The sequence below is a fragment of the Choloepus didactylus genome, chromosome 1 (genome assembly GCF_015220235.1).
Source record: "Choloepus didactylus isolate mChoDid1 chromosome 1, mChoDid1.pri, whole genome shotgun sequence".
Classification (NCBI taxonomy): Eukaryota; Metazoa; Chordata; class Mammalia; order Pilosa; family Megalonychidae; genus Choloepus; species Choloepus didactylus.
The window spans coordinates 194,983,559-195,007,919 of NC_051307.1; the positions used below are offsets into that span (position 1 = coordinate 194,983,559).

The following is a 24,361-nucleotide window of genomic DNA, read 5'->3' on the forward strand; positions in this document are numbered from 1 at the left end:
AGCTGGCAGTGTTTGTGCGCGGGCATGGACTGCACAGAGGGCCCTGGGGACGGGGCTTCCAGCACGCTGCTCCTCAGGGTCTCACTGACCGATCCTCTCCTCCCATGGACCCTTGGGGTTCCTCACTGGGGCCAGCCCGCAACCCTGGGTCTGGTATCCAGTAGCTCCCATCAAACATCAGCAGCCTCAAGGCAGAGTATTAATTTGTAGAGACCGCCCTCCTTCCTTTCTCATGGTTGCATGTGATTTTAAAAGGTTTCACCGAGTGAGGAGAGTGGGCTTAGCAAGCCATGCCTGATACATCTACTCCTGGGGATCACAGGCTCACCCAGGGCCTGGCTGGGCCCCTCTGCCCCTGAAGGCGAGTCCCTGAATTGCAGGCCTTGAAGGCCAGCACGACAGCCTTCTGGGCAACCAGAAGTTGAAGGTGCAAGGGGGAGGGACCCAGTACCTCCACCCAGACACCCTCACCCTTTCAGGAAGATGGTGTAGGGGAGCACCTGGTGGTCAGCTCCTCCATCTGGGATTCCACGGGCACGTAGGAGAGCTGGGTAAAGGACAGGTCCTTCCTCTCACTCACATTCGGGTTGTGCCTGGTGTTAGAGGCGGGCAGACCTGCGGGGAAGTGGCAGCCACTTTCTGTGATGAGGCCATAGCCCATTACTAACACCCTCCATTTCCTCTCCCCTTGCCCATTTCCCACCCTTCATGCATTTGCCCTTGGTGTTCCCACCACCTGGATTTCCCTTCCTGCTTTTCCATGTATTGGCATATTATATTCCCTTCAAGGTGCAGCGCAAGGGCTGCCTCCCTCCACAAGCCCTCCCTGATGTTGCTCCACCTTCCCCCTGCCCATGGCACTGCCTGCTTTGTGCAAGGGGTTCCTCACCTTACTGACTCTGTCTTTACATTTTACAAATTTCTGGTTATTTATTTCCAACAAGGGAAGCCGGCTGGGTCTGAGGCCTAGCTTGCTAGTTGGGCCACTGTCACTGCATCTGAAGCCCCTGAACCCCTGTGTCCCTCCTCCCAACTGGCCTGTGTCTCAGAAGCAGGGGGATCTAGGGTGACTGGAGCCAGGGGCCACAGAACACTCAGAGAAGGACACAAAGCCCAACTCCCGGAACTCAAAACCACAGCATCAGAAACCCTCTGCACACTAGGGGTTCTTTGCTGCATGACTGTTGGGGGTGGTGTGGTCCAGGAGGAACTGCTGGGCATCAGCAGCCCTGGCTTTCACTCCCTTCTGCAGGGTCTCAGGCAAACCATCAAACCCTCTGAGCCCTGGTTTCCTCACCTGTAAGATGCAGATGATAGTTCTTGCCTCTAGAGCTTTGTGAGGCAGAGTGGGCAAATCTTACATTTGTATTGCAGTAACACAGGAACATGCATTTAAAAATCAGATCATTTTCTCCAAGGCTTATACTGACAAAATCAGCAGACCCTCCTCATCTGTCCTCACTCCCAATTCCTGCTCTCCAGAAGCAATCATTTACAACACTTTAAGCTGTTTCTTCGAATATTTATAGCCATATTTCTACAGATGCTTATGCTGTTATTCTTTTAAGGTTTAAATATAATCTTCCAACCCACCCCATGGAAAACAGTTGCTTTCTCAGCGCCTCCCCAGCCCCTCTGCTTAAAGCCATAGCACCATCACCATGTGATCCATCATGCCCTTTTCTGGTTTATTTGTTTATTGTCTGTCTCCCCAGCTGGAATGGACCTGACACAAGGGAGTGAATTCCAGAATCTGGTCTTATTTTACAGACTGAAGGTTGCTGTGTTCCCCAGAGGGCAGTGCCCTCCCCACACCTCAGCCCAGCAGGTGGCAGAGGCCACATGCCTCTCAGGCAGCTACCCCTCACTGTCCAGGCAAGACCAAAGGGGCTTCTCGCCAGAGCCTTGGGAAAACTGCCATGGCTTAGCCCTCCCTGTTTGGGAGCTTGGCGCCCTGCAGGAGGTGGGCCCGAGGCCTGAGGCCACCACACTCCTGGGGACTCGGGGTGTCAGCAGGGCTGAGTCCCGGGGACCTTCCCCAACTTCTTGGAAGTTCTCGTCAAGTCCCTGGTGGTGGGAGGAGAGCAAGTGCCATTTCTGGCATGTCCTTCTGAAATGTTCTGAAGTTATCTTGGCTGAGGGTTGGGAACAGGGGTCTGGGTGACCTTGGCTGGGGGACAGAAGGGGGTGGTACTGGGCAGCAGTACCTCCACCCCAGAGCCTGGAAGCTGGTGGGATGGGGAGGTCAGGCAGGGCCAGCCCTTCCACACTGTGGGTTCTTCCTCCCTGGGAGTCAGCTACCCCGGAAATGGCTTCTGGCTCTGGGATTCCGTACCCCCATCTCACCCCAGCCCTGTGTGAGGCTGATGCTGTTGGTCTAGTGACTGCACCTTGAGAACCATCACCGTAGAACAACAGACCTTTAAGTTACAGACAACACTTCCCAGCTTCCCTTGCCACTGGGTGCGACCATATGACCAGGATCTGGCCAATAGGATGAGAGTGGAAACAGTGCATGCGGCTTTAGGGTCATGCTTTTAAAAGAAACAAAGGAACACTTTGTCTCCTTCCCTCCTTCCCTTCCCGTGGCAGGTGGGGAAGCTGAAGCAACCATCTTAGATCTGGAGATGGAAGCTGCATGCGGAGGATGGTGGGACCGCAAGACAGAAGGAGCCTGGGTCCCCAAAGCCTGTGGTGAGGCCACCTCAGCCCTGCTTACACTCCTGTTTCAGCCACTGCTGCTTTGGCTTCCCCAGTAGACCAACTTTGCTCATGACCAACTTCGAACAAAGCTGGCTCAGGATAGAGGGTTGCGGGGGATGTGGCAACGGAGGTGGTGATTGAGAGCAGTCAACAGAGCCCTCAGACTAAGGGCTCGCAGGTGGGCCAGGCCGGGCCACATGGGTCCCTAAGCCGTGGGGTTCCTGGTTCTGCCTAGGAAGATGGGAAGTGAATACCCAGCCGTGGGGGCGGGCAGGGCTCCACTCAATGAAGGTCTCTGCCTCCACATTCCCATGGATGGAGCTGGATCTTCCTTTAGCAGCAAGGCTGCCCCTCTACCCGACTGGGGCTCCTGCCATGGCCCCTACCTGTTTTGCTCCTGGGGGCTGCTCTTTGGGAGGCTGGAGCCCGCCCGGGCTCCAAGTGCATCTTTTCCAGATGTTGTTCCAGCACCACCGTGTGTTGCCGCTCCTCCTGCAGTTTCCTCTCTGACTCCAGAAGCTTGCCGTTGCTCTCCTCCACCCTGGAGATTAGAGAAGAGGGACTGCCACACCCCGTGGCATGCAGGGGGCAGCCCCCACTCCATTTGCAGAGAGGGCAAATCTTCCATTTGTATTGCAGTAACACAGCAACATGCATTTAAAAATCAGATCATTTTCTCCAAGGCTTATACTGACAAAATCAACAGCCCTTCCTCATCCTTCCTCACTCTCCAAAAGCAATCATTTACAACATTCTTAGGTATTTCTTCAAATGTTTATGGCCATATTTCTACAGATGCTTATGCTGTTGTTTATTTTAAGGTTTAAATATAATCTTCTGACTTCCTGTCATGCAACATGAGAATTTCATTTTCTTATAGTACTTTACCCCCACCCCCAAGCAGAATCACCTCCCTACCCCCCAATATACAATACCATTTTTTGGCTGGATTACTTTTGAATAGGGTAGTAGTTTTCTAGTGCTGCTGTAACAAATTACCACAAACTAAGCAGCTTACAAGAACTGAAATTTATTATCTCACAGTTCTGTAGGTCAGAAGTCCGGCAGGCTCAGTTGGTTTCTCTGTTCCAAGTTCCACAAGTCAAAATCAAGATGTTCGCTGACCTGGGCTCTTGTCTGGAGGATGTGGAGGAGAATCTGCTTCCAGGTTTATTCAGGTTGTTGGCAGAATTTAGTTGCACATAATTAAAGGACTGAGGCCCCCACTTCCTTGCTGGCTGTCAGCTGGGGATCATTCTCAGCTTCTAGATACCACCTGACCTTCTGCATTGTCAAAGCCAGCAACAGCAGGTCCTTCTCTCACTCTAATCTCTCTGACTTCTTTAACGTCGCTCTCTTACTGTCCCCAGCTGCAAAAATTTCTCTGCTTTTAAGGGCTCAAGTGATTAGATGGGGCCCTCCTGGATAATCCAGGATATTCTCCCTATTTTAGAGTCCATAGCCATAATTACATCTGCAAAGTCCCTTCTGGCATGTAATGTAAAATGTTCACAGGTATAACACTAGGGAGCAAAGGGCATGGAAGCCAAAATCTTGCCTACCACAGGGGATTCCACTGCTAGGAAAATTATTCAGAGTGAGGCTCAGACTGATAGTGTACTAATGACTACATTTCCTTTATTATTTAATTTTTTGGTTTTCCTGGAGTTAGTGATTGCCTTTAGTTATTTCACACCAAGGGTGTGTTTAAATGCATTAGGACTGGGGCTAGGTCCTTCCTGTGGCTGGATATGACACTTCAGGTTTCTTTGGTACCACAGGCTCAAGCTAGAAGGCCAGGACTTCCTGAGATCTAACACAAGCTAAGGGTTACATACACACATGAAAATCAGGGTGGCAGCTTAGAAATTTATAGTGTTCAAGAAAGTGGTCTTTACACTTTGGTGAAGGGTCAAAAAGCTACTAGCAAAATCTTGGCAAGGAAAGTTCAGGGCCCTAATGTTCAAGCATATTCTCTGAAATTTTACTTGCAAAAGCAAAAACCTGAAACAACCTAAAGGCCAATCAGCAGGGAAAAGACAAAACAAATGGTAGCAAATTCATACCATGGAATATGATAGAGCTTAGCTGTCCTTCTCATCCATAATCCTTCAGCTTAAAACACTCCTGGTCTCTGCAGTTCTCATCTAGAGTGCCCCTCGCTATGTCTTGGCTGTGATCCCCTCAGAAAGTCCTGCTCCTGAGCAAAAGTTCCACCACTCCATCTTTCATTCACTCAATCATTCATGAAACACATACTGACCACCCATGTGTGCCAGGCACTGTTCCAGGTGCCTGCCCTCATGGAACTTTCTGCCTTGTGGGAGAATGGGGAACATGTATCTAACGTAAGGATGTGGTAGGTGCTATGAGGAAAATGAAGCATGGAAAGAATTGGATAGAGAGTCAGGGTGATGCTATTTTAAATGGGGTATTCTGGAAGGCTTCCCTGAGGAGGTGACATTGAACAGAGACCTGAATGACAGAGTGGCAGTCAAGTGAATCTAGGGAAGAGAATCCTAGGCAGAGAGAACAGCAGGTGCAAAGACCCAGAGGTGGGAATAAGCATGGTCTGCTGAGAAAGGGAAGGGACCTGGAACATAGAGAATGGAGGGAGAGAGGCCGAAGTAAAGGCTGGAGAGGAAGGCAGGGGGAAGATCAGGCTTGACCTTGCAGACCTTGGCAAGAAGCCTGGATTTTATTCTAAGGTCCATAGGAAACCACTAGATAATTCTCAGAAAGGAGTGACAGGATCTGCTTTGCATTTGTAAAGATCTCACTGGTGGCCACGTGGGGCATGGGGTAGGGGCAAGAGCAGAAGTGGGGAAAGCAGACAGGCAACTTGCTGGCATCTGGTGGGATATCCCGAGTGGGGCTAGTGGCTGTGGAGGTGACAAGAAGGGATCAGGTGCAAGGTGCTTTGAGGGTGTTGAGAGTTCCTGGCTCACGTCCCTCGACCCCTGCCTTACCCTGCATGACACACCAGGGATGACTCCAGCTATTAGTATCTGTCCCCTACCCAAAATACAGAGAAATGCAACACCAGGCTGCTTGTCCCCTGGCTCCCTTAACCCCCTTCTCTACTCCATGCCTTATCCTACCTGCTCCACCACTTTATCCTCCAACCTCAGGCTGGGGTGTCACCTTCTCCAAGTCCCTCCACCTCCTGCCCCACCCTAGTTATCTGACCTTCAATCTTCATCTTCAACACACAGCACAAATGATGTTCCTCTGGGTTATGCCCTCCACCCAACTGAATGTAGTAGGGCACACAAAAGGGTGCTATACTGTGGGCCACCCTCTTCTTCCCATCCCAAAACCTGACCACCATGCTTTGGGAAGCCTGACGTTGGGCTGTCACATCACTGCTTCTAAGGACTTGACTCCAGTCAGGTCTGCATGTTACTTTGATAATTGTTGAAAAGGAGCATCTAGGGAGAATGTGCTTTAGGGCAGTGACCACTGCCTTCCCCGACTCTGTATCCCCCTCCTGGATATCCCCAAGGTGGGCCCAGCTCCCAGCCAGCTCTGAAGCTTTCACTCTGAGGAACTCTGCCCCTCCGTCAGAGACTGAGGTAAGGAACCATGAGGAATGGCCATCGTGTGCATACACGGTGCCAGACACTGTTCTAAAAGCTTTATGGCTATTAATTCAATTAAGTCTCACAACAATCCAAGAGACAGGCACCATCACTAACGCTACTTCACTGCGAGGAGCTGAGGCCCAGAGAGGGGAGGTGACTTGCCTGACCTCACACAGCTAGGGTGTAGCAGAGCCAGGATTTGAGTCTGGCAGTCGATGCCTTGGCCCCCCTGAGTCATAGGCTTTGGGATAGGCTGCAGGCCTGAGGCTGAGCTGAATGGTGACCCTCCAGGGTGGCCTCTAACTCAGTGCAGTGTGTCAGCCAACTGCCACCAGTCTACTGGAAAAGAAGAATGCCCCTCGCTGTCTACTGCCTGCCACACACCACCTGCTGCCACTAACAACCCCAGAGGGGCTAGGGCCGGCAGACCCCAGAATGCAGTGGAAGACAAGCTGGTGACCACAAATGACTGGCCATTTTAGGAGAGTTGTAGCTTGAAAGAGGCTAGAAAATCAGAGTAGATAACTCCCCTGTTGATACAGACTTGGCAGATAGGAGAGAGAACTCTTAAAAATTGTTCAGTAAACTTTTGATAAGATTTGGAAAATATTGTAAAAAAGATGAGAGTGAGAAAGAGCTATTAGAAACGTTTAAAAAAAAGTATTTTTGAACATAAAATTATCATCAGAAGCACTGAAAAATAAAATGGCCCCGGTAAGAATCAAATTAGTGACCTTGAAGATAAACTGGAGGAATTAACCTGGAACATGGAGTAAAAATAGCTCAAATAAATGGCAACTATTAGTTGCCTCTTGAAAAGGCAAGAGACATGGAGGGTAGAATCAGAGGGTCTAATATACAAATAATAAGAATTCCAGAAAGAGAGAAAGGAAAAGTAGAGGAGAAGCCATATTGAGAAAATAACAAAAGAAACGTTTCCTGAGTTAAAGCAAGACCTGTTTTTTCAGATCAAAAGAGATCACTGAGTGTCAGGTGGGATTACAAAAAAGAGACACATTTTGAGTGTTTTCTAATGGCAGGCACTATGGTAAGACACTGAATAGGCATTATTTCATTTAATTCTCTAAGTAACTAAGAGGGCACACTAATAGTATTTAAGAAGAGACAGAAAACCTGAACGTTAAAAAAGGTTGTCAAAGATCTACCTGCAAGAAAGATATCAGGTCAAGAAAAACTTTCTCAAGAAAGTTCTACTTAACCTCTCAGGAAATGATTATTCTTGTTATTCTGACTTAGTTCACCACACTGAAAAAAATGGACAATTTTCCCTTCTCCAAAATTTATTTAAATTATAAATTCACAGTTAATGACAGGGTATAAGTGTTAGTTTTCTATTGCTGCATAATAAATTGCCACAGTCTTAGCAGTTTAAAACAGAACAAATTTATTATCTCATGGTTTCTGTAGGTCAGAAGTCTGGGCTTGGCTTAACTAGATTATCTGCTCAGGGTTTCATCTGGCTGAAATCAAGGGGTCAGAAGGGGCAGTTAAGCCATTTGAAGCTTGGGATCCTCTTTCAAGCTCATTCAGGTTATTGGCAGCGTTCATTTCCTTGTGGTTGTAGGACTGTGGTTCCCATTTTCTTGCTGGCTATTGGCTGGGGGCATTTGCAGCTCCTGGAACCCACCCACCATTCCCTGCCACGTGGCTCTCTCACATCATGGCAGTTGCTCCTTCCAGGAGAATGTCTCTGCTGCTTTCACTCTCTGACTTCCTCCATCTCTGTCCTCTGGAGTCTGATTTAAAGGGCGCATGTGATTAGGTCAGGCCCACCCACATAATCTCCCTTCTGATTAACTCAAAGTCAACTGATTGCATTAATTACCTTAATTATACCACAAAAATCCCTTTTGCCATGTAAGTTAACATAGTCATGGGAATAATATCTCTATTCACAGATTCTGCCACACTCAAAGGAGGGAAGTATATAAAAGTGAGGGAATCTAGGGGTCATCTTAGAATTCTGCCTACCACAGTAAAAATAGAAGAAGAAAATAGCATCCAGTGGTATTATAGCGCTAGGAATGCAAGGCTTATTCAACACTAGAACTATAAGATTTAACATCAGGATAAGGGTTAAGGAAGAAAATCGTGTGATCCTTTCAATAGATGCTGAAGAACAGTTTGGTAAAATCATTCACCATGCCTGATTAAAAAAACTCAACGTAAGATGAGAAGGAATGGAAACATCTTATACAATAAAGTCTTTTAAAATCAGAAACCAATAACGCTTCATTAAAGGAATGGTGAATAAATCATAACAGATTTGCACAATAAAATACTATGTAACCATAAAAATAGTATGCAGCAACACAAACAGAATGTCTATGATAGATTAAGTGAAATAAGTAGCAGAGGAATATGCATAATATATGAGCTAATTTAAAAATTTATAACAAATAAAAAATTAAAAAATAGATAACTACTAATGCTAATATAATTCAGCTGATAAATTGGAAACAAAGAGGAATATGCAGCAAATGACCAGGTTATTTATGGGGGAGGGGCTTTTATTTTTCTGTTATATATTTCAGTAATGTTTGCATTTTGTTTAATGTTGCATTCCCTTTGTAATAGGGGAAATAATGAAAGAAAACAGCAGCAAACATCATATAAAATGGTAGAGCACTTTATGAATTCCCACAAAATTCAGAAACAACCAAACTTTTGATTTGTCCTGTTCTGAACCCAAATGCCTTCCCCCATCTTGATAAATGTCATTAGCACTCATGCAGTTAGCTGCTCAGCAAAAAATCTTGGAGTCACCTCGCTTCCTCTTTCTTCCTAGTTTTCAGCTGCCTATCCACCAGCAGCCCCTACAGCTTTTCCTCCAAACTTGTACCAAAGCCAGCTCCTCTCTCCCTCACCAGTGGCCTGGTCCAAGGCCACCGCTCCTGCTTGGCCTCTCCACACGTCTGTCTGCCTGCAAGACCTCTTGGATCCTTTGATATTCAGATTATTCTCTTTTGATCAGTCTTTCTCCTCACCATTTTTCTCCTCTTCAATTGTTAACCGGTTTCACTCTGCTAGATCCTCATTTGTCAATGGTGTGGAGGTCGTCTAACAGTTCTCCAGCATTGCCTGCATCGAACTTATGAAATTCCAAATATTTTGAAAGCTGTTTTACTTCTTTGTGATGGCAAAGAATATTAATTAGTCAGGTTATTAGTGAATGTTTTCAGGTTAAAACTTTTGCTCTCCTGGGGACTGTAACTGTGTTGATACTGGTAAGGAGTACTCAGATAATGAGGCTCCTCATACCCAGGAATTAACATAAATGATGCAAAATCTTTATGAAGACAAACATACATAATATTATACATGTGCCAGTTTGGATATATTATGTCCCCCAAAAGTCATGTTTTAATCCAATCTTGTGGGATATTTGGATTAGGTTCTTTCCATGGAGATGTGACTCACCCAACTGTAGGTGATACTTTTGATTAGATTATTTCCATGGAGATTCAGGGTGGGTCTTAATTAAATAACTGGAATCCTATAAAAGAGCTCACAGACAGAAGGAGCTCAGAGCAGCTAACAGAGACATTGTGGAGAAAGCCAGTTTGAAACCAGAATCCGGGAGCAAAGGGCCAGCAGATGCCAGCCACATGCCTTCCCAGCTGACAGAGGTGTTTCCAATGCCATCTGCCGTTCTTCAGTGAAGGTATCTTCTTGCTGATGCCTTAGTTTGGACACTTGTATGGCCTTAGAACTAAAAATTTGTAACTTAATAAATCCCCTTTATAAAAGCCAATCCATTTCTGGTATTTTGTATAATGGCAGCATTAGCAAACTGGAACAATACATTACATACGCAATACATAATATTAGATGCATAATAAATAGAGTGTTCTTATAAATCAAGAAAAAATATAACCAATTCTCTAGAAATGTGCAATGGCGTGAACAGTTAAAAGAAAAGAACATGTAAAAGGCTATGAATATATGAAAAATCTGCTCATCCTCCATTTTGATCATAGCAAAGCAGATTAAAACAACAATAAGATATTAGTTATTCTTTTTGGTTTGGCAAAGAGTTAAAGTTTCCTAAAACTTAGTGTCCATGAGGGTATGGGGAAATGGCCAATAATTCACATTATTGGTAGGAATGTAAAGTGATTCATTTTCAAAGTGCAATTTGCCATCATTTGCAAACATTTTAAATGTGTAAATTATTTGATTTAGCAATTTCATTTTTAGGAATTTATGATATAGAAATACTCCCACAAAAATGTAAAGATTTGTCAAGTATGAGTCCATTTTTATAATATATGTAATACATATGTCCATTTACGTGTGTGTATGTGTATGATTGGATGTACAAAACATTTTGGTTAACAGTTCTTTTATGAGGGATGAGGAAGTTGGGGTTGGAAAAGGAAGTTTTTTGTAACAAGTATTAAGTTTGCAATAGAAAAACTGATAAAACTTCCAGTAGCATAAGGTTTTGTTGTCATTGAGAAGGCAGAGGACACAAACTTGGGCTTCTATAAGGCAGCAAGCTGAAAGTGAGTTCTCGGCATAAATCTGGAAGCCTCAAAAGAGGGCCTCATTTGTGGTAAGAGGACTAAGAAAATACCTATCTACAAGCCCAGGAACGTCACAAGAAAGCTTGTAGTCTATCAGGGACTTAACTGGGGGATGTGCTGGCTTGTATATTTATGCCCCCCAGAAAAAGCCATATTCTTTAATGCATTCTTGTGGGGGCAGATGGATAAGTGTGGATTGGGTTGGAAACTATTGGTTCAGTGTTGATTTGACCCACCCAACTGTAGGTGATAACTCTGATTGGATAATTTCCATGTAGGTGTGTCCCCTCCCATTCAGCATGGGCCTTGTTTAGTTTACTGGAGCACTATATAAGCTCAGACAGAAGGAGCTCATAGCTAGCTGGAGCTGAGACAGACATTTTGAAGATGACCATCAGAAGCTGATGCTGACATTTTGGAGAATGCCATTTTGAAACGCAACCTGGGAATGAGCAGATGCCAGCCACGAGCCTTCCCACCTAACAGAGGTTTTCTGGATGCCAATGGCCTTTCTCCAGTGAAGGTACCCTTTGTTGATGGACACTTTATGTCCTTAAGACTGTAACTTTGTAACCAAATAAACCCTCTTTTATAAAAGCCAATCCATTTCTGGTGTTTTGCATTCCACCAGCATTAGCAAACTAGAACAGGGGAGAATAAGCTACTCATGTGAAATTGAAATGCAAGGCCAACACTCATGTGTTCAGGAAATCCTAACCCAATAAATTAGCATAAGGTACTGATCAGAGACCACTGAAACCCCAAAGGTGCCACAGAAACAAAAGCAGAATCACCCTGTAGGAGCACTTCATAACCTGGGCCCCTTAGGACTCCCACTAGAAAAAAAATCACAACTGAAGATAAGGTCACAAAAACAACCCCAAAATATAAACCACACAACAAATAATTTATCACAAGGGCAAGTCAACAGACATTACTTAGGATCATAAGTAATGAAGATGATATAGCAATTTTAACAGGACTAAGTTTAAAATTATTAAAAAGATAAAGGCAAGAAATCTTAATGAGAGAACAAATACCCTAAGAAAGAGAACAGGAAGTCTTATGTGCAAAAAAAAAAAAAAGAACCACTGGAAATGAAAAAGTATAGTTATTAAAATAGGTTTCATGGCAGATGAAGTGCAACTGAAGAGATTTAGTGAGCTGGAAGATAGATTTGAAGAAATCACCAAGAAATTAGCTCCAGATATTAAGAAGGATTAAGAGGTGTGAAGAAAAGAATAAGAAATTCTAGCATATGTTGACCAGGAGTTTTAGATGAAAAGAACTGAGAGAATGGGGTAGAGGCAAAACCTGAAGAGAAAATGGCTGAACATTTTCCAGAATTTTCATCCTTGAGTTGAAAGAGCACATTCATTTCTGAACAGGAAAAATAAAACAAAACCTATACCTAGACCCACCATAGTGAAATTCCAAAATTTCAAAGATAAAGAGACTATCTGAAAAAATATCTAGAGAAAGGACATTGTTAACACAGGAACGACAGTCAAATTGATAGCAGATTTCTTTTGAGCAACAGTGGATGCTAAAAAACAATGAAATATTAGCCTCAAAATGCTGGAAAAAATACCCATTTATCTAGAATTCTATGCCCATTTAAATTAGCATTCAAGAGAAAGGCATAATGAAGACATTTAAAAATAAACAAAGAGTTTACCATCTATTGGCCCTCACTTAACTAAAGAATGTATTTCAGGTAAGAAGGAACTGAATTTAAAAGAAGGGTTGAAATGTAAGAAGCAACAATTAGGGAAGAAATTTTTATACACATTGGCAAAGATAAATATTGATTAGTTTGTAAAAGATGAATTTGGAGGGTTTAATTTCAGGAAGGAGGGTTTTAAAAAAGAGTGTGGAAGATAAAGATTAGAAAACAGTAACATGGAATATGCAAGTGGGGAAATCAGAGTTAAACATTCTAAATTTAATCTATTGCTCAAGAGGATGAAAAAGAAATTCATTGGCTTTAGACTTGCCAACCTGAGTTTTATATTAAAAGTTAAGGGTAAGCACTAAAAGGATAGAGACAAATTGTGTAAGTTCCAAACTAGTACAGAAAAAGAGAGAAATAAAATGACACCAATCCATTTTAAGGGAGAATGGAGAAAAAGGAGAAAAAAAAAATAATGGCAAATAGAAAACATTAAGATGATCAAAATATTTCCAAATATTCCAATAAATGCAAATGGATTAAACTCTACTGTCAAAACATGGAAATCCCTGGATCAAATTGAAAAACAAAACCGTCAGTTATATGTTTTTTCATAAGAGGCATACCTAGTGACTTCTGCCATGACAGACTAAACCAGAGTAGCTCCTCCTATTATCAACAACTACAAAAATGGATAAAATATAAGAAATAACTTTTTTCAGACACTGGAAAACAGGCAGCACAGGACTGTGATCCTCGAGAGAAGGGAAACAAATGACATGCGCTCTACCAGTGCCCTGGTTTTTTGCCCGAGGCACTTTCTGACTGTAGTATGGGGGGGGAAAGCCAAAGCAGAGCAGAGTGGTCTCAGCCAGCTAAGGAGAAGAGATGGGGGAATGGAGAGTTTGAGGAAGCTGGAATTTGTGGGGCAAGTATAGGAGAGGAGGAGGCTACATAGAGAAAGTCTTCCTTCTGCAAGACGCGGATAGATTCTCCAGATAAAGAAAGGAGTAGATATTGAGGAACTCTGAGAAAGGAAGGTCTTGCACTTTGCCCTCAGGCTTGGCAATGGGGTGAGAAATCCAGATAGGTTTGGAGTGTGTGTGTGGGGGGGGTAGGTGTGGGTGGGTGGGTGGCGGGCGTTGGGGTGGGAGCTGGGGGTGGGGTGGGGGCGGGAGTGAAGGGGGTGGATCTGAGTGCAGTGCAAAGACCTAAGCAACCTTCTTTCCTTGTTAGAGCCCAGGGAGACAGCAGTATCTCAGAGTGGAAAGGGCATGTGTCTTGGCTTATGGACCTGAGACGGCCTCACAGAGCTCCCCCATACCCCAGAATGACACAAAGCAGGGGTGAACCCAAGGATCCAAAAAGGGCACTGGTATCAGGTGAGAGAGTCAAGCCATTTTGTGTGCATAACCGAGAGCTAGTGCCTCCTTAAATTTTATGCCCTAGGTGCCTTGCTTGCTTTACCCTAATCCCAGCCTGGTATGGAGAGGTCCTGGAAGATGCTACCAAATTGAAAGAGAGGCACTCCAGCTGAACTTCCGGCTGCCTGAGGCTGTAAGAGTGATCCCAGCCAACACTGCGTGGGATAGAAGAATTACCCAGTCAAACCACAAAATCATGAGAAAGAATAAGCCATTGTGTTTGAAGCCACTAAGTTTGGGATGGTTTGTTCTGCAGCAATTGGCAACAGAATCACCTTGGTTCAGAACCCCTCCCCAAGACTCTGGGGCACCTCAAGGGAAATGGGAGAGAAAGCCTGAATTGAGTCTGTTTCTGCTTTTTAATAGACCAGAGGCTTGTTTGACTCATTAAAGTTCAATTATAGAAAAAGAATTAATGTTACTTTTCTCACATACCTGAGTACGTCTGAAATTCATACCCTCTCTATGTACTACTAGGACAAGAAAAATTAAAGCTGACAACTTCTCACTGCTTAGGTAGTGGACATTCATTGGTTTTGCCTTCCCAGCACCCCTTACTCCTTTTTTGGTAATGTATTCCATTTTTCCTTTTTGGAAACTACCCCTCCTCCATTTTCTGAGCACCTGGAGATACCTGTTCCATCCTGCTCCTTGGGGTGGACATGTGAGCAACACAGGCCCAGCTAGACTTTCTCTCCAGAACCCACTGCATAAGAACTGCAAGTCATTAGGCCTGTGTCATTCTAGAGGCCAAGGAAAGACCGCCCAAGGGGTCCTGCTACTGAGACCCCTGGACCCTTTTGGGCTCCTGCTCTGCACCTTGAAATCTCCCTGCTACCCAGCACCTTCCAAAAAATTCCCTTTCACTTAATTTTATTTGGTTTCTATTGTCTGCCACCAAAGAACCCTGACTGACACATGATATGGCCCGTTGGGGCCGAAACTCAGTGTGGAGGTCACGTGGTTGGGCCATGTGTTGGCCTAGGCGCCTGCTATTCTCGCCAAAAGGGTTATCTGAGTGAGGAGCACTGATTTATCTAAATCAAAGTCTGTAAACAACTCTCTGGAGAAAACCATGCTGCCTGGTCTGCTGCCACATGCTTCCCTGCCCCTGTCCCCAGAGAAGGCTCAGCTTCCCCACCTATCAGTGGCTCTCTTGTTCTTTGTAATTGCAGATGTAAATCTGTCCTGTGTCTTCTTCCCACCAAACCCTCCAACAGTACCAAGTACAGTGCCAGGGACGTTGCAATTTTTAATTTCTGGTGGATTGATTTGACTGATTTAACTACTCCAGACAGTCTCTCCCCCAAGACTCCCATCTCATGTCCACATGCCACGTGGCAGTCCATCTGGGAGTGTGTGGTAGTTTGACTGCTGTATGTACACCCCCAAAAACATGTTCTTAAAGCTAATCCATTCCTGTGGGGGTGAACTCATTGTAAGTAGGACCTTTTGATGAGGCTACTTCAGTTAAGGTGTCACCCCCCTCATTCAGGATGGGTCTTAATCCTTTTACTGGAGTTGTTTATAAATGGAGTGAATACAGAGAGAAAGGAAGAGAGAGGGGGAGGGGGGAAAGAGGGAGTGAGGGAGGGAAAGAGAAAGAGAAAAAGTCATGGAAGCAAGAAGCTGAAAGCAACGGAAACTGGAAGAGAAGGGAGAGACCAACAGATGCCACCATGTGCCTTGTCATGTGACAGAGTTGCCCAGGACCTCTGGCAGCTGATCTTCAGGAAGAAAGCATCACCTTGATGATGACTTGATTTGGACATTTTCTTGGCCTCAAAATGTAAGCTAATAAATTCCCATTGTTCAAGCCGAATCATTTCATGTTATTTGCTTTGAGCAGTCTAGGAAACTAAAACAGGTGCATGCAGGTTAGGGCTGTCCCTGAAGGTAAAACCACAAATATGATGACAGGGCCCCAAAGCTGTGGGGCAGTTGGGTGGGCACATGAGTCATGGCTGGGAATGCCCTGGACCAACACTGTGGGAGCCAAGCTCTCAGGTGAGGGGGGCCCAGACAGGGCTGAGGCCTGGACCCTGACCAAGGGGGATGCCCCTGTGACAGGCTGTCCACTCCCCACCCATGCAGGCCCCTGAGGAGTGTCCCTGGGCAACAGGCTTTACCGTTTCTGCAGGACAGTGACAAACTCGGTGAGCCGGTCACGCTCCACCTCGGCGGCCTGCCAGAGGGCCTTGAACTCTGTTACCTGGGCCTGCCAGCCCTTTTGCTCTGGGGAGTCTGCAAACCTGAAGATTGGGGTGGGGGCAGAGAGCAGAAGTCATCTGAGGGGTCACCTGAAGCTACATACTTACCAGGGGTCCTTGTAATAGTGGGAGGGCCTGGAAGGACATTTAGGGCACTCTGAGACAGCCCCTCCTGGCCCTTATCTCCTGGCTTCTTTGTATTCCACTGGTCCTGGCCCTGCTGAAGTCCATCAGGCTTTACTTAGCTGGTTAATAAAGTCAGACCCTACCAGGGGCTGGAGCTGCACAGGTACCTCTGACTATCCAATCCCCCTGAGGACATGGCATTCGTCTGGCTGCTACAGAAGCTGGCTCTTGGGGACCTGGGGTTGCCTCTGGGGCCTGGCCACCCTACCCAGTGCCAGATGGGCCAGTCTCCATTTCCCTGCCAGCTTGCCCCAGCCTCCCTGCATCTCTGGGCTTGGCCCCAAGCCTCAGTCAACTTCTCTGGAGGCTGGACACCTTGGTTTTGTGACATGGCCCATTTTCTCCAGCCCCAACTCATCACTGTGTCCATCACTGTTTCCCTCCTCACCCTGGGCCTGCCTCCCAGCCCCTTACCTGCTGTCTGGGGCCAGGACAAAAGGTGAGCTCTGTCCCCACCCCAAGCCCCCAGAGCCCACATTGAGTCTCAAGCTGCTCTCTGCTTTGCCCTCTTCCTTTTCCAGTGATACTCTGGGTGACCCTGGGCTTGCTTTTTTAGCATGGCAGGGCACAAGGAGGGCCACAGAGATGGGCAGGGTATTGAGCGCTGGGCTGGGGCATATGAGCCCTGGGTTCTTGACGTAGTCCTGAGGCTGACCTGCCCTGGGGTCTTGGGAAGGTGTCTTCCCTTCTCTGGGTCCCAGTTCTCCCACTGAACATTGAATGGGTTGGTTGAGGTGGGCTCTGAGGACTGCAAGACCCCACCCCCACCCCCCACCCCTCCCCCGCCATTCTGATTCCTAAATATGTTCTAAGACCTTGCTACTCTAAGTATGGTTTCTGAAACAGTGACATCACCTCGAAGCTTGCCAGAAAAATGCAGAATTCCAGTCTTTATCCCAGACCAGCTGAATCAGAACTGGCATTTTAACAAGATCCCTAGGTGATTTGGGTACACATTTGTGTGGTGTTTGAAAAGCCCTATTACAAGCCCCCTCTGTGATTCTCAGATATGGGGAGAGGAGAAGGAGGGAGGGACTGATTCCCCCACTCTGCCCAACCTCCAGGAACCCCATTGGAACCTCCTGAAGGGACTGGCTCACACTGTGCCAGCCCTGGTAGACACACTGTCTGAGCTCACTCCTGCCCTCTGAACTCCTGTCCCACAAGGGCAGAGCCCACACATGGTCAGGTTCAGTAGACCTTTCTGTGCTAGAAAAGAAACAAGCCTGAGAACCAGCAGTCTGGGCAGCCCAGGAGCACATTGGCTCCTGCTGTCTCTGTGGAGTGCAAAGGTCATAGCTACATAGGCCTGGAGAGTCCTCTTGTCCCTCTTCCTGCTCCCACCACTGGAAAATCGTTTTTCATATGACTAAAACCTGACAGAGGCAGAGCCTAGCCTGCCCATCTCTCTGGAGGTGTGATGAGGCCTCCAACCCTCAGGAGTTGGGGAGGCCTCCCACCCTCAGAGATGATCCCCACTCCCCCAAGTGTCCTCACGATCCCAGGCTGATGGATGGTGAGGTACAGGGCTGGCCTTGGCCCCATGATCCTTGTGTTGCCAAATGTCACTCCTTGGGAGACAGCAAGCAGCCCAGAGAGAGAGGACTGAGTGACCCAGAGTCACATAGCGTCAGACGCAGGACTGGGGCCACTCAGAGGCCTTGCCTGGAACCTAAGATGACCTGACTCCAGGGGCTGAGGGCAGAATCATGGCTCCAGTGGACAGTGGGCAGGGCTCAGAGGCAGTACAAAGTCACCCTTTGTCTGTGAGCTGGCAGGAGGAACAAAGGGCCCATTTAAGCCCCAAGGCCTGATTCTATGAACAAAGAGGCAACCAGAGAGCTGAGGGGATATCAGTGGCTTAAAGTGGGAACCCAGATGACATGAAAGTCTGCTCCTAGAGACTGATTCTCAATGGGCAAGAGAAGGCAAGGGAAGGTGTTGGAAGCCAGGCCCTGGAAGATTCTACGGGTTAACTCTCTGGTAGCAGGAAGGAGCACTAGACTGGGAGTCAGAAGGCCAAGATTCTAGTTCTGAGGCCTGTTTGCTCTGTCACCTTGGACAAGGTGATTGTCACCCGCCCAATCTTCCATGTTCTTATGTAACTCTGGAAAAGTGCCTGGACTTTGCCTGGCCTTGGTTTCCCCTCCTTTTAATGGGATGGCAGTGTTGGCTGAGCAACCAAGGATGGGAAGGACTGTGAGAGTCCCAGGGTGCCGAGTTCCGTACCTGGGTGAGGCCCTGTGGGGACTGGGCAGGGAGGGCCTTGTGAGAGCAGATTCCACGAGCGTGTGGCCCAAGCTGGTCACCGAGCTGTGCAAAGGCAGAAGAAGCCCATCACCATGGGAAGGCAGGCTGGGCCCTGCTGGCCTCGCCTGTGTGTGTGTGTGCTCAGCTGGGTGGGGAGCAGGGGCCAGCAGGGATCGGGGGAGCCTGAGGAAGGGGCCAGTGTTGGCCCTGCAGCAGCTCTGTAGGTTTGCAGTCCTTCTTTCCAGAACTCCTGCTTGCTCAGAGACAGAACCAGAAGCCATCAAAGCCTCAAACAATCAATCACAGATCTGAGACTCCCAGGAGCAGATGTGTTTGGAGGCCAGCTCGGAGCAGATATTAAAAGGAGCTACAGACAGCATGCTCTTGTAGTAATATCTGGGCCTAAGTGGCTCCTTCTTGCAGATGCAGAGCTAATGTAATAGGAGAGACCCACATATTGGAAGAGCAATGCAGAGTCATCTTAAAATTGCCCCCATGGCTTCTCATCAGAAGCAGCAGGAAATAACTTTCCTTCTGAATAATTAATATTCACTTTCCAACCCCTCCATCCTGTTTTTTTCTTACCGAGAAGATCTGAGCCTGCCAACGTGATCGCCTGCTGAGTCTGGGCACTTGGTCAGGCCCGGCTCCTCCGGGAACTTGGCATACGTGGGGTTCACCTCAGGACTGCCAGACCCTTCGCCCACTCCTTTATTCTGAAGATGCTGCAGGGAACAGACATGGGTCCAATTCTCAGGGCTTTGGCTCAGAGGCCTGGAGCAGGCAGGAGGGGCCTTGGCTTGATTTCAGGGCTTTCAGGAGGTATGAAAGAGGCTTCTTTTCAGGGAAGAAAAGCAAGGCCTATTTGATGAAGGCACTGCTTGCATGATAATGACATCTAATAATGCCTCTTTCAGAAAAGGAGCTACATGATGTTAGGACAGTGACTGGGCCAGGAAGCTGTTCTACATTCAGGTTCCAAAGGGAGAAGCTTGGTTCATGACATGGGGCAGGTCAGAGACCTACGTCTCCGAGAGGGGACATCTCTTTGTGCAGCCCACTCACCTTTTGATAAATGCCAGTAATGACTCAAGGCCAGCTGCCTTCCTCAGCTGGAGACCCCTGAACCCTTCCAGACTTCAGGAGCCAGAGAGGTTGGCAGGCCCTTAGAAGGGTCGGCAGCCATGGGGGGAGGCTGGGTTTCCCTAGCCCCCTCCCTGAACTTTACCCCCTGCCTCTTCTGTACACCTGGTGGAGCCTGGCTGAAGAAGAAACATTAGAGGACCGCGGCAGGAGGTCGGGCCACCATCAATGGGAGGACATTTGGTGTGGGCCCCAAACAGCCTGGCATGTTCCCCCAGCCCCACCCATCCTGAATGACCCACAGCCTGTGCTGACTTGTCTGGTGGTTGGGAGTCTTCGCTCCCAACTGGCTAATGAACAGTAGGTAAGGATTGGTCCTCTCATGTGCACCCAGAGCAAGGATAGTGGTGATGTAAAGATGCTGGAATGTTCCTGTGTGCTCCTTCAGACTTTGCTCCCCAGAGAGCCAGGATGGGAAGCAGGGCAAGGACAACAAGGGGATGCCCCTGCTCATTGCCACACTCTGTCCCTCAGGCCCCCACCATTCCCCTGGGGTCTCCCTCAGCCTTGGGGTGTCAGGCTTTCTCTACCACAGCCAATCCTGCAACCCCAGACTGCCCTGGCCTGGGAGAAACCTGGCTGGTTAGCCAACCCTAGCCTGAGGCTGGGGCCAAGGGGGTCCAGGGCTCCCACGCCTCTGATTGGACTACGGATCCCTGAAAAGTGCAGGGATGCTCTGCAACTGCCTTTGGTTGTCCCAGGCAGTCTCACAGTGGGCCAGAGGCCCTGCATGCCTGTGAAACAAACATTCTCCCCTAAAGCCACCAACTTGTACCCCTGTACCCCTGCTGAGCACCATCACCACCACAGGAAGGAGCCACAGAGAACCAAAGGTGCTGGGGTCTTAACAGCCCTAGCTGGGCCCTCAAAGCATCTGCCAAGGCAAAATATCATCAGAAGCCGTCACGTATTAGACAAGCATTTACTGGGCATCTACTGTGTGCTTGGTCCTGTGTGCCTGAGGTACTATGGTCTGTGACCCCTCGAAGGGAGTTCAGGGAAGAGAAGAGGAAAATAGCCACTTAATGTGACAAAAGTTCGGCTAGAGGATGCCCAGGGGAGTTAGGAGAGTGCCCAGAAGGAGTACGCAACACAGAATGGGGGCCCTGGGCTTGCCAGAGGAGCTCGTGACTAGATAAGACCTAAGGGCTGAGGGGCAGCTGGCCACACAGAGGCAGTGGGAGAGGAAGGGGAAGGGGTGTGCTTCAGGTATGTGCACAGGCCTGGGGTGAGGAGATAGAGAGCCTGTGTGAAGAGCTAAATGACATCCATGTGACCAGAGAGTGAGGCAAAGGTGAACAGAAGATGCCGGAGGGGTGGCAGCAAGAGCTGGTCACATGGTGTCCTGGAAGCCAGATGAAGAAGTTTGGCCTTCCTTCTGCCATCCTGATGCCTGGAGTGTGAATGTAATGGCTGGAGCTCTAGCCATCATCTTGTATCGTGAGGATGAAGGCCGCAGCTGGGGATGGGAGGAGGTGAGCTGGAAGGAACCTGGATCTTTAGGGAGATGGTGAGGCAGAGGGTGATAGGGAGTCATGGACAGGTTTAAAGCACAGCAGGGACACAATCAGGTTCATGTTTTAGACAAGAAAAGTGTGTGAAGCATGGGTGGGGGCACCAGATGGAGGCAGGTAGACAGCAGAGCAGGTAGGATGTAGTGCAGCCTGAGTTAAGGCAGGTGGAAAGAAGTGGAAGGAGCTGAGATTTTTCTGGATGGTGATGGGTTTGCAAATAGATGCCGGGGTCTGTGCCAACACCCCACTCACCTGCGCACTGAGTTGCCCGATCTCTGACTCCAGCCGCCGCACCTTGGCCTCCCGCTCAGCAACCATGGCCCGCAGCTGGGCGACGAGGCTGCTGCTCCGCTGAGCCTCGCTGTTGAGCTGCTGGTCCAGGCGGTGCTGGGATGCTCGCGTCTTTTCCTCCTGTAGACTCAGGCTGCCCAGAATCTCCTGCAGTTGCTTCAGCTGGTTCTGGGGGCCAAGTGGGAGGGCAGGTGGGGTCAGTCATGGACTCGGGGCACGGAAGGACAAGGGTAGGCAGCCTCTTGCCACCCATTCCCGGCTCCCACAGGAAGCTAACAATGGGATGCTGTTCCCTTGAGAAGAAGGAGGAACCTCTTCCTTCACCTGCCCACAGGAGTCCAGGGCAGGAGGTGGGGGGAGAGTTCACTAAGCAGGTGAGGACTGCGCTCAGGCCTGCCCTTCTCCTGCCCTCATCTTTCTTCTCCCTGTGAAGGGGGTCGAGAACAACATCCAATGGGCTCTGGAGGACAACAGAAGGCAGCTCAGCTGGTGGGGGAAGATATTTCCATAAAAAGAAACTCACTCTGCCAGGAGACCCCAATTGGGGGTAGGACCTGAACCCCTAGCCAGCAATCCTTCCTGATGCCCCATCCCCTGGAGACGCTTCCAAGGAGATCCTTGGGGCAGAGGCTTCCTGCCTGGGGGCCAAGAAGGAAGGACCACGGCAGGGATTTGGTCCGGGTGGGAGCCATTGTTTTCAACTCACAGTTGTGAAAACCGAGGCCCAGGGAACCCAAGGGCACAAAGTGAATGGCAGGGCCAGGGCTGGTTTGCAGTCTCATCATGCCACCTTCAGTGACACATATTGGTGGGAATGCAGCAACCTCAGAGGATACCCAGCCCCTCACCTTTAATTTTAAAATTGGGGAGCTGAGGTTCAGAGAGGAGATGCAACTGGCCTGGGGGTCATATAGCGAGGTATGGCAGAGCTAGGCCTAGATTTCAGGTCTTCTGTGTCTCACCCACTGCTCTGCCTTGTGTTATTATTCTAGACTAAGGTGGGTGCATGAGCCAGGCATGACATCCCAGGGGACTATGGGAACAACCTGGAAATCAGACATCAAAATCCTGTGCTGTCTCAGGTCCCAGAGAGAAAAACCCTGGCTGTAGGGTCAGGAAAGCAGTGTGACCTTGCTAACAAAGAAGAGGCTTTAGAGTCAGATAAGCCTAGTTTGAACCCAGTCGTGTGGCCTTGGATGAGTCTTCTAACCTCTTTGTGTCTTAGTTTCCCCATCCATGAATTAGAATTATAATATATGACCCTTGGGGTTATCCATGGCATTAAAAGCTAAGAACTGCACTCCAAGTGCCCAGAAGGGGAGGTTACTGCTATTACATAGACAATAATAATTTGTACTACCCCCTCAGTTGTCCCTTCCATTTTCTGCTGCAAAATACTCCAGGGTGTCATCCCGTGCCCTTCTTTCTTCTTTGGGGTCTGCGGGCCCAGTGGCTCATGCCTGGCACTGCTAGTGTCACGGCCCTCGACACAACCTTGAGCAGCTCCTGTCCCTGGGGCAGGGCCTTGGTGGTGGGGCCCTTCAGGAGGCAATGAGTATCTAGGTGGCACTGGGGACATTTCAGGGCTGAGTGAGGGCTCACCGTGGCAGGGCTGGGCCACAGGTTGCTGGGGGAGATGGGGGTCTATCATTTGGGAGGCAAGGTCCTGGCTCCCACCCTGCCTGAGTACTGGGCCGTACCATGAGAGCATCGATGAGCTCATCGTCGTGCCTGCCCTTCTCCACCAGGGTCCCCATCTGACCTCTGAGGGTCTTCACTTCACTTGACAGCACCTTGTTCCGAGATCTCAGGCCCTCAAACTTCTTTTTCAGCTCCTCGAGCTCTCTCTGGAGGGCATCCCGCTCACTTGCGAGTTTCTGTAATCAGAAAGCATGAGGGAGGGTAGCAGGGCTGAGAGGGACCTTGGCCACATCAGGTCCCTCGCTCTCAGCCACTGGTGAGGCCCAGAGAGGGAACAGGATTTGTTGAAGCCCACAAGGCAAGTCGGGAGCCCGTGCCCTGACTCCCGGCCCAGGATCAGGAAGTCAGATGGGCCTGCAGCCTCCCTCCCTTGTCTGATCACATGACAGACAATACCCCTGCCTCGGAGCCAGGAACACAGGCTTCCAGGCAGCCAGCCCTGCTCTGTCAGAGTCGGGACATGAGAGGAGACCCACTGACCAACTCTGGCTGTGTCCTCCAGAGAGCACAGCTGCCTCTACCCCTCTCCCTCTCCCTGGGCTAGAGAAAAAAGAAAAGCCACTATTCAGCCAACAGCACAAAGTCTTGGGTTCAAGCTAAAGTGTCTCACCCTGCCAAGGGCTAGAATGGGAAGGGAGGTTCAGCTGCCTCTCCATCCTCTCACTCTCTCCACACATGCCCAGCACATCATCCCAGATTGTGCCTTACTTTGATCACCTATAAACTGGAAACTAATATCTGCACGCAACTTTGGGAGTCTCTCATTCATCCTTTCATTCTCAAATATTTCCAGAGGGTCTACAATGTGCCTGACATTGTTACAGGTATTGGCGATTCATCAGAGAACCAGAGTCTTTGTTCCCCAAGGAACTGATATCCTCGTTGGGGAGACAGAGTCAATAGCAGTGGATATTTCATAATGTCAAATGGTGACAAAAGCTACAAGAAAAGTGGGGAAAGGAAAGGGGAGGCCAGGAGTGCAGTCAGGGAAGTCTTCGGTGAAAAGGTGATATCGAGCAGAGATTGAAGGAAGTAAGGGTGAGATCAAAGGCCCTGGGGTAGAACCAGTGTGGTGTGAGAGCGGTGAGTAAGGGGCAAGGTCAGGGGGCAGAGACTAAATCAAGTAATTCTTC

At 48.3% G+C, this 24,361-nt stretch overlaps 1 protein-coding gene across 7 annotated transcripts in view; it reads right to left on the bottom strand.

Moving 5' to 3' along the window:
• CCDC13 (coiled-coil domain containing 13) overlaps positions 1–24,361 on the bottom strand; it is a 78,896-nt gene that overhangs the window by 5,412 nt on the left and 49,123 nt on the right. For 3 of the 7 annotated variants that reach the window (XM_037848221.1, XM_037848188.1, XM_037848194.1), the window contains 7 exons: positions 23,228–23,404; positions 21,489–21,695; positions 19,165–19,304; positions 18,559–18,642; positions 16,063–16,185; positions 3,090–3,244; positions 501–615 (listed from right to left, as the gene is read on the bottom strand). In XM_037848221.1, the coding sequence (XP_037704149.1) occupies positions 501–615; positions 3,090–3,244; positions 16,063–16,185; positions 18,559–18,642; positions 19,165–19,304; positions 21,489–21,695; positions 23,228–23,404 (1,001 nt within the window). Of the gene's footprint in view, positions 1–500; positions 616–3,089; positions 8,045–16,062; positions 16,186–18,558; positions 18,643–19,164; positions 19,305–21,488; positions 21,696–23,227; positions 23,405–24,361 lie in introns of those variants that run through there. The other 4 variants (XR_005218573.1, XM_037848202.1, XM_037848214.1 and 1 more) reach the window with 4 other exon arrangements.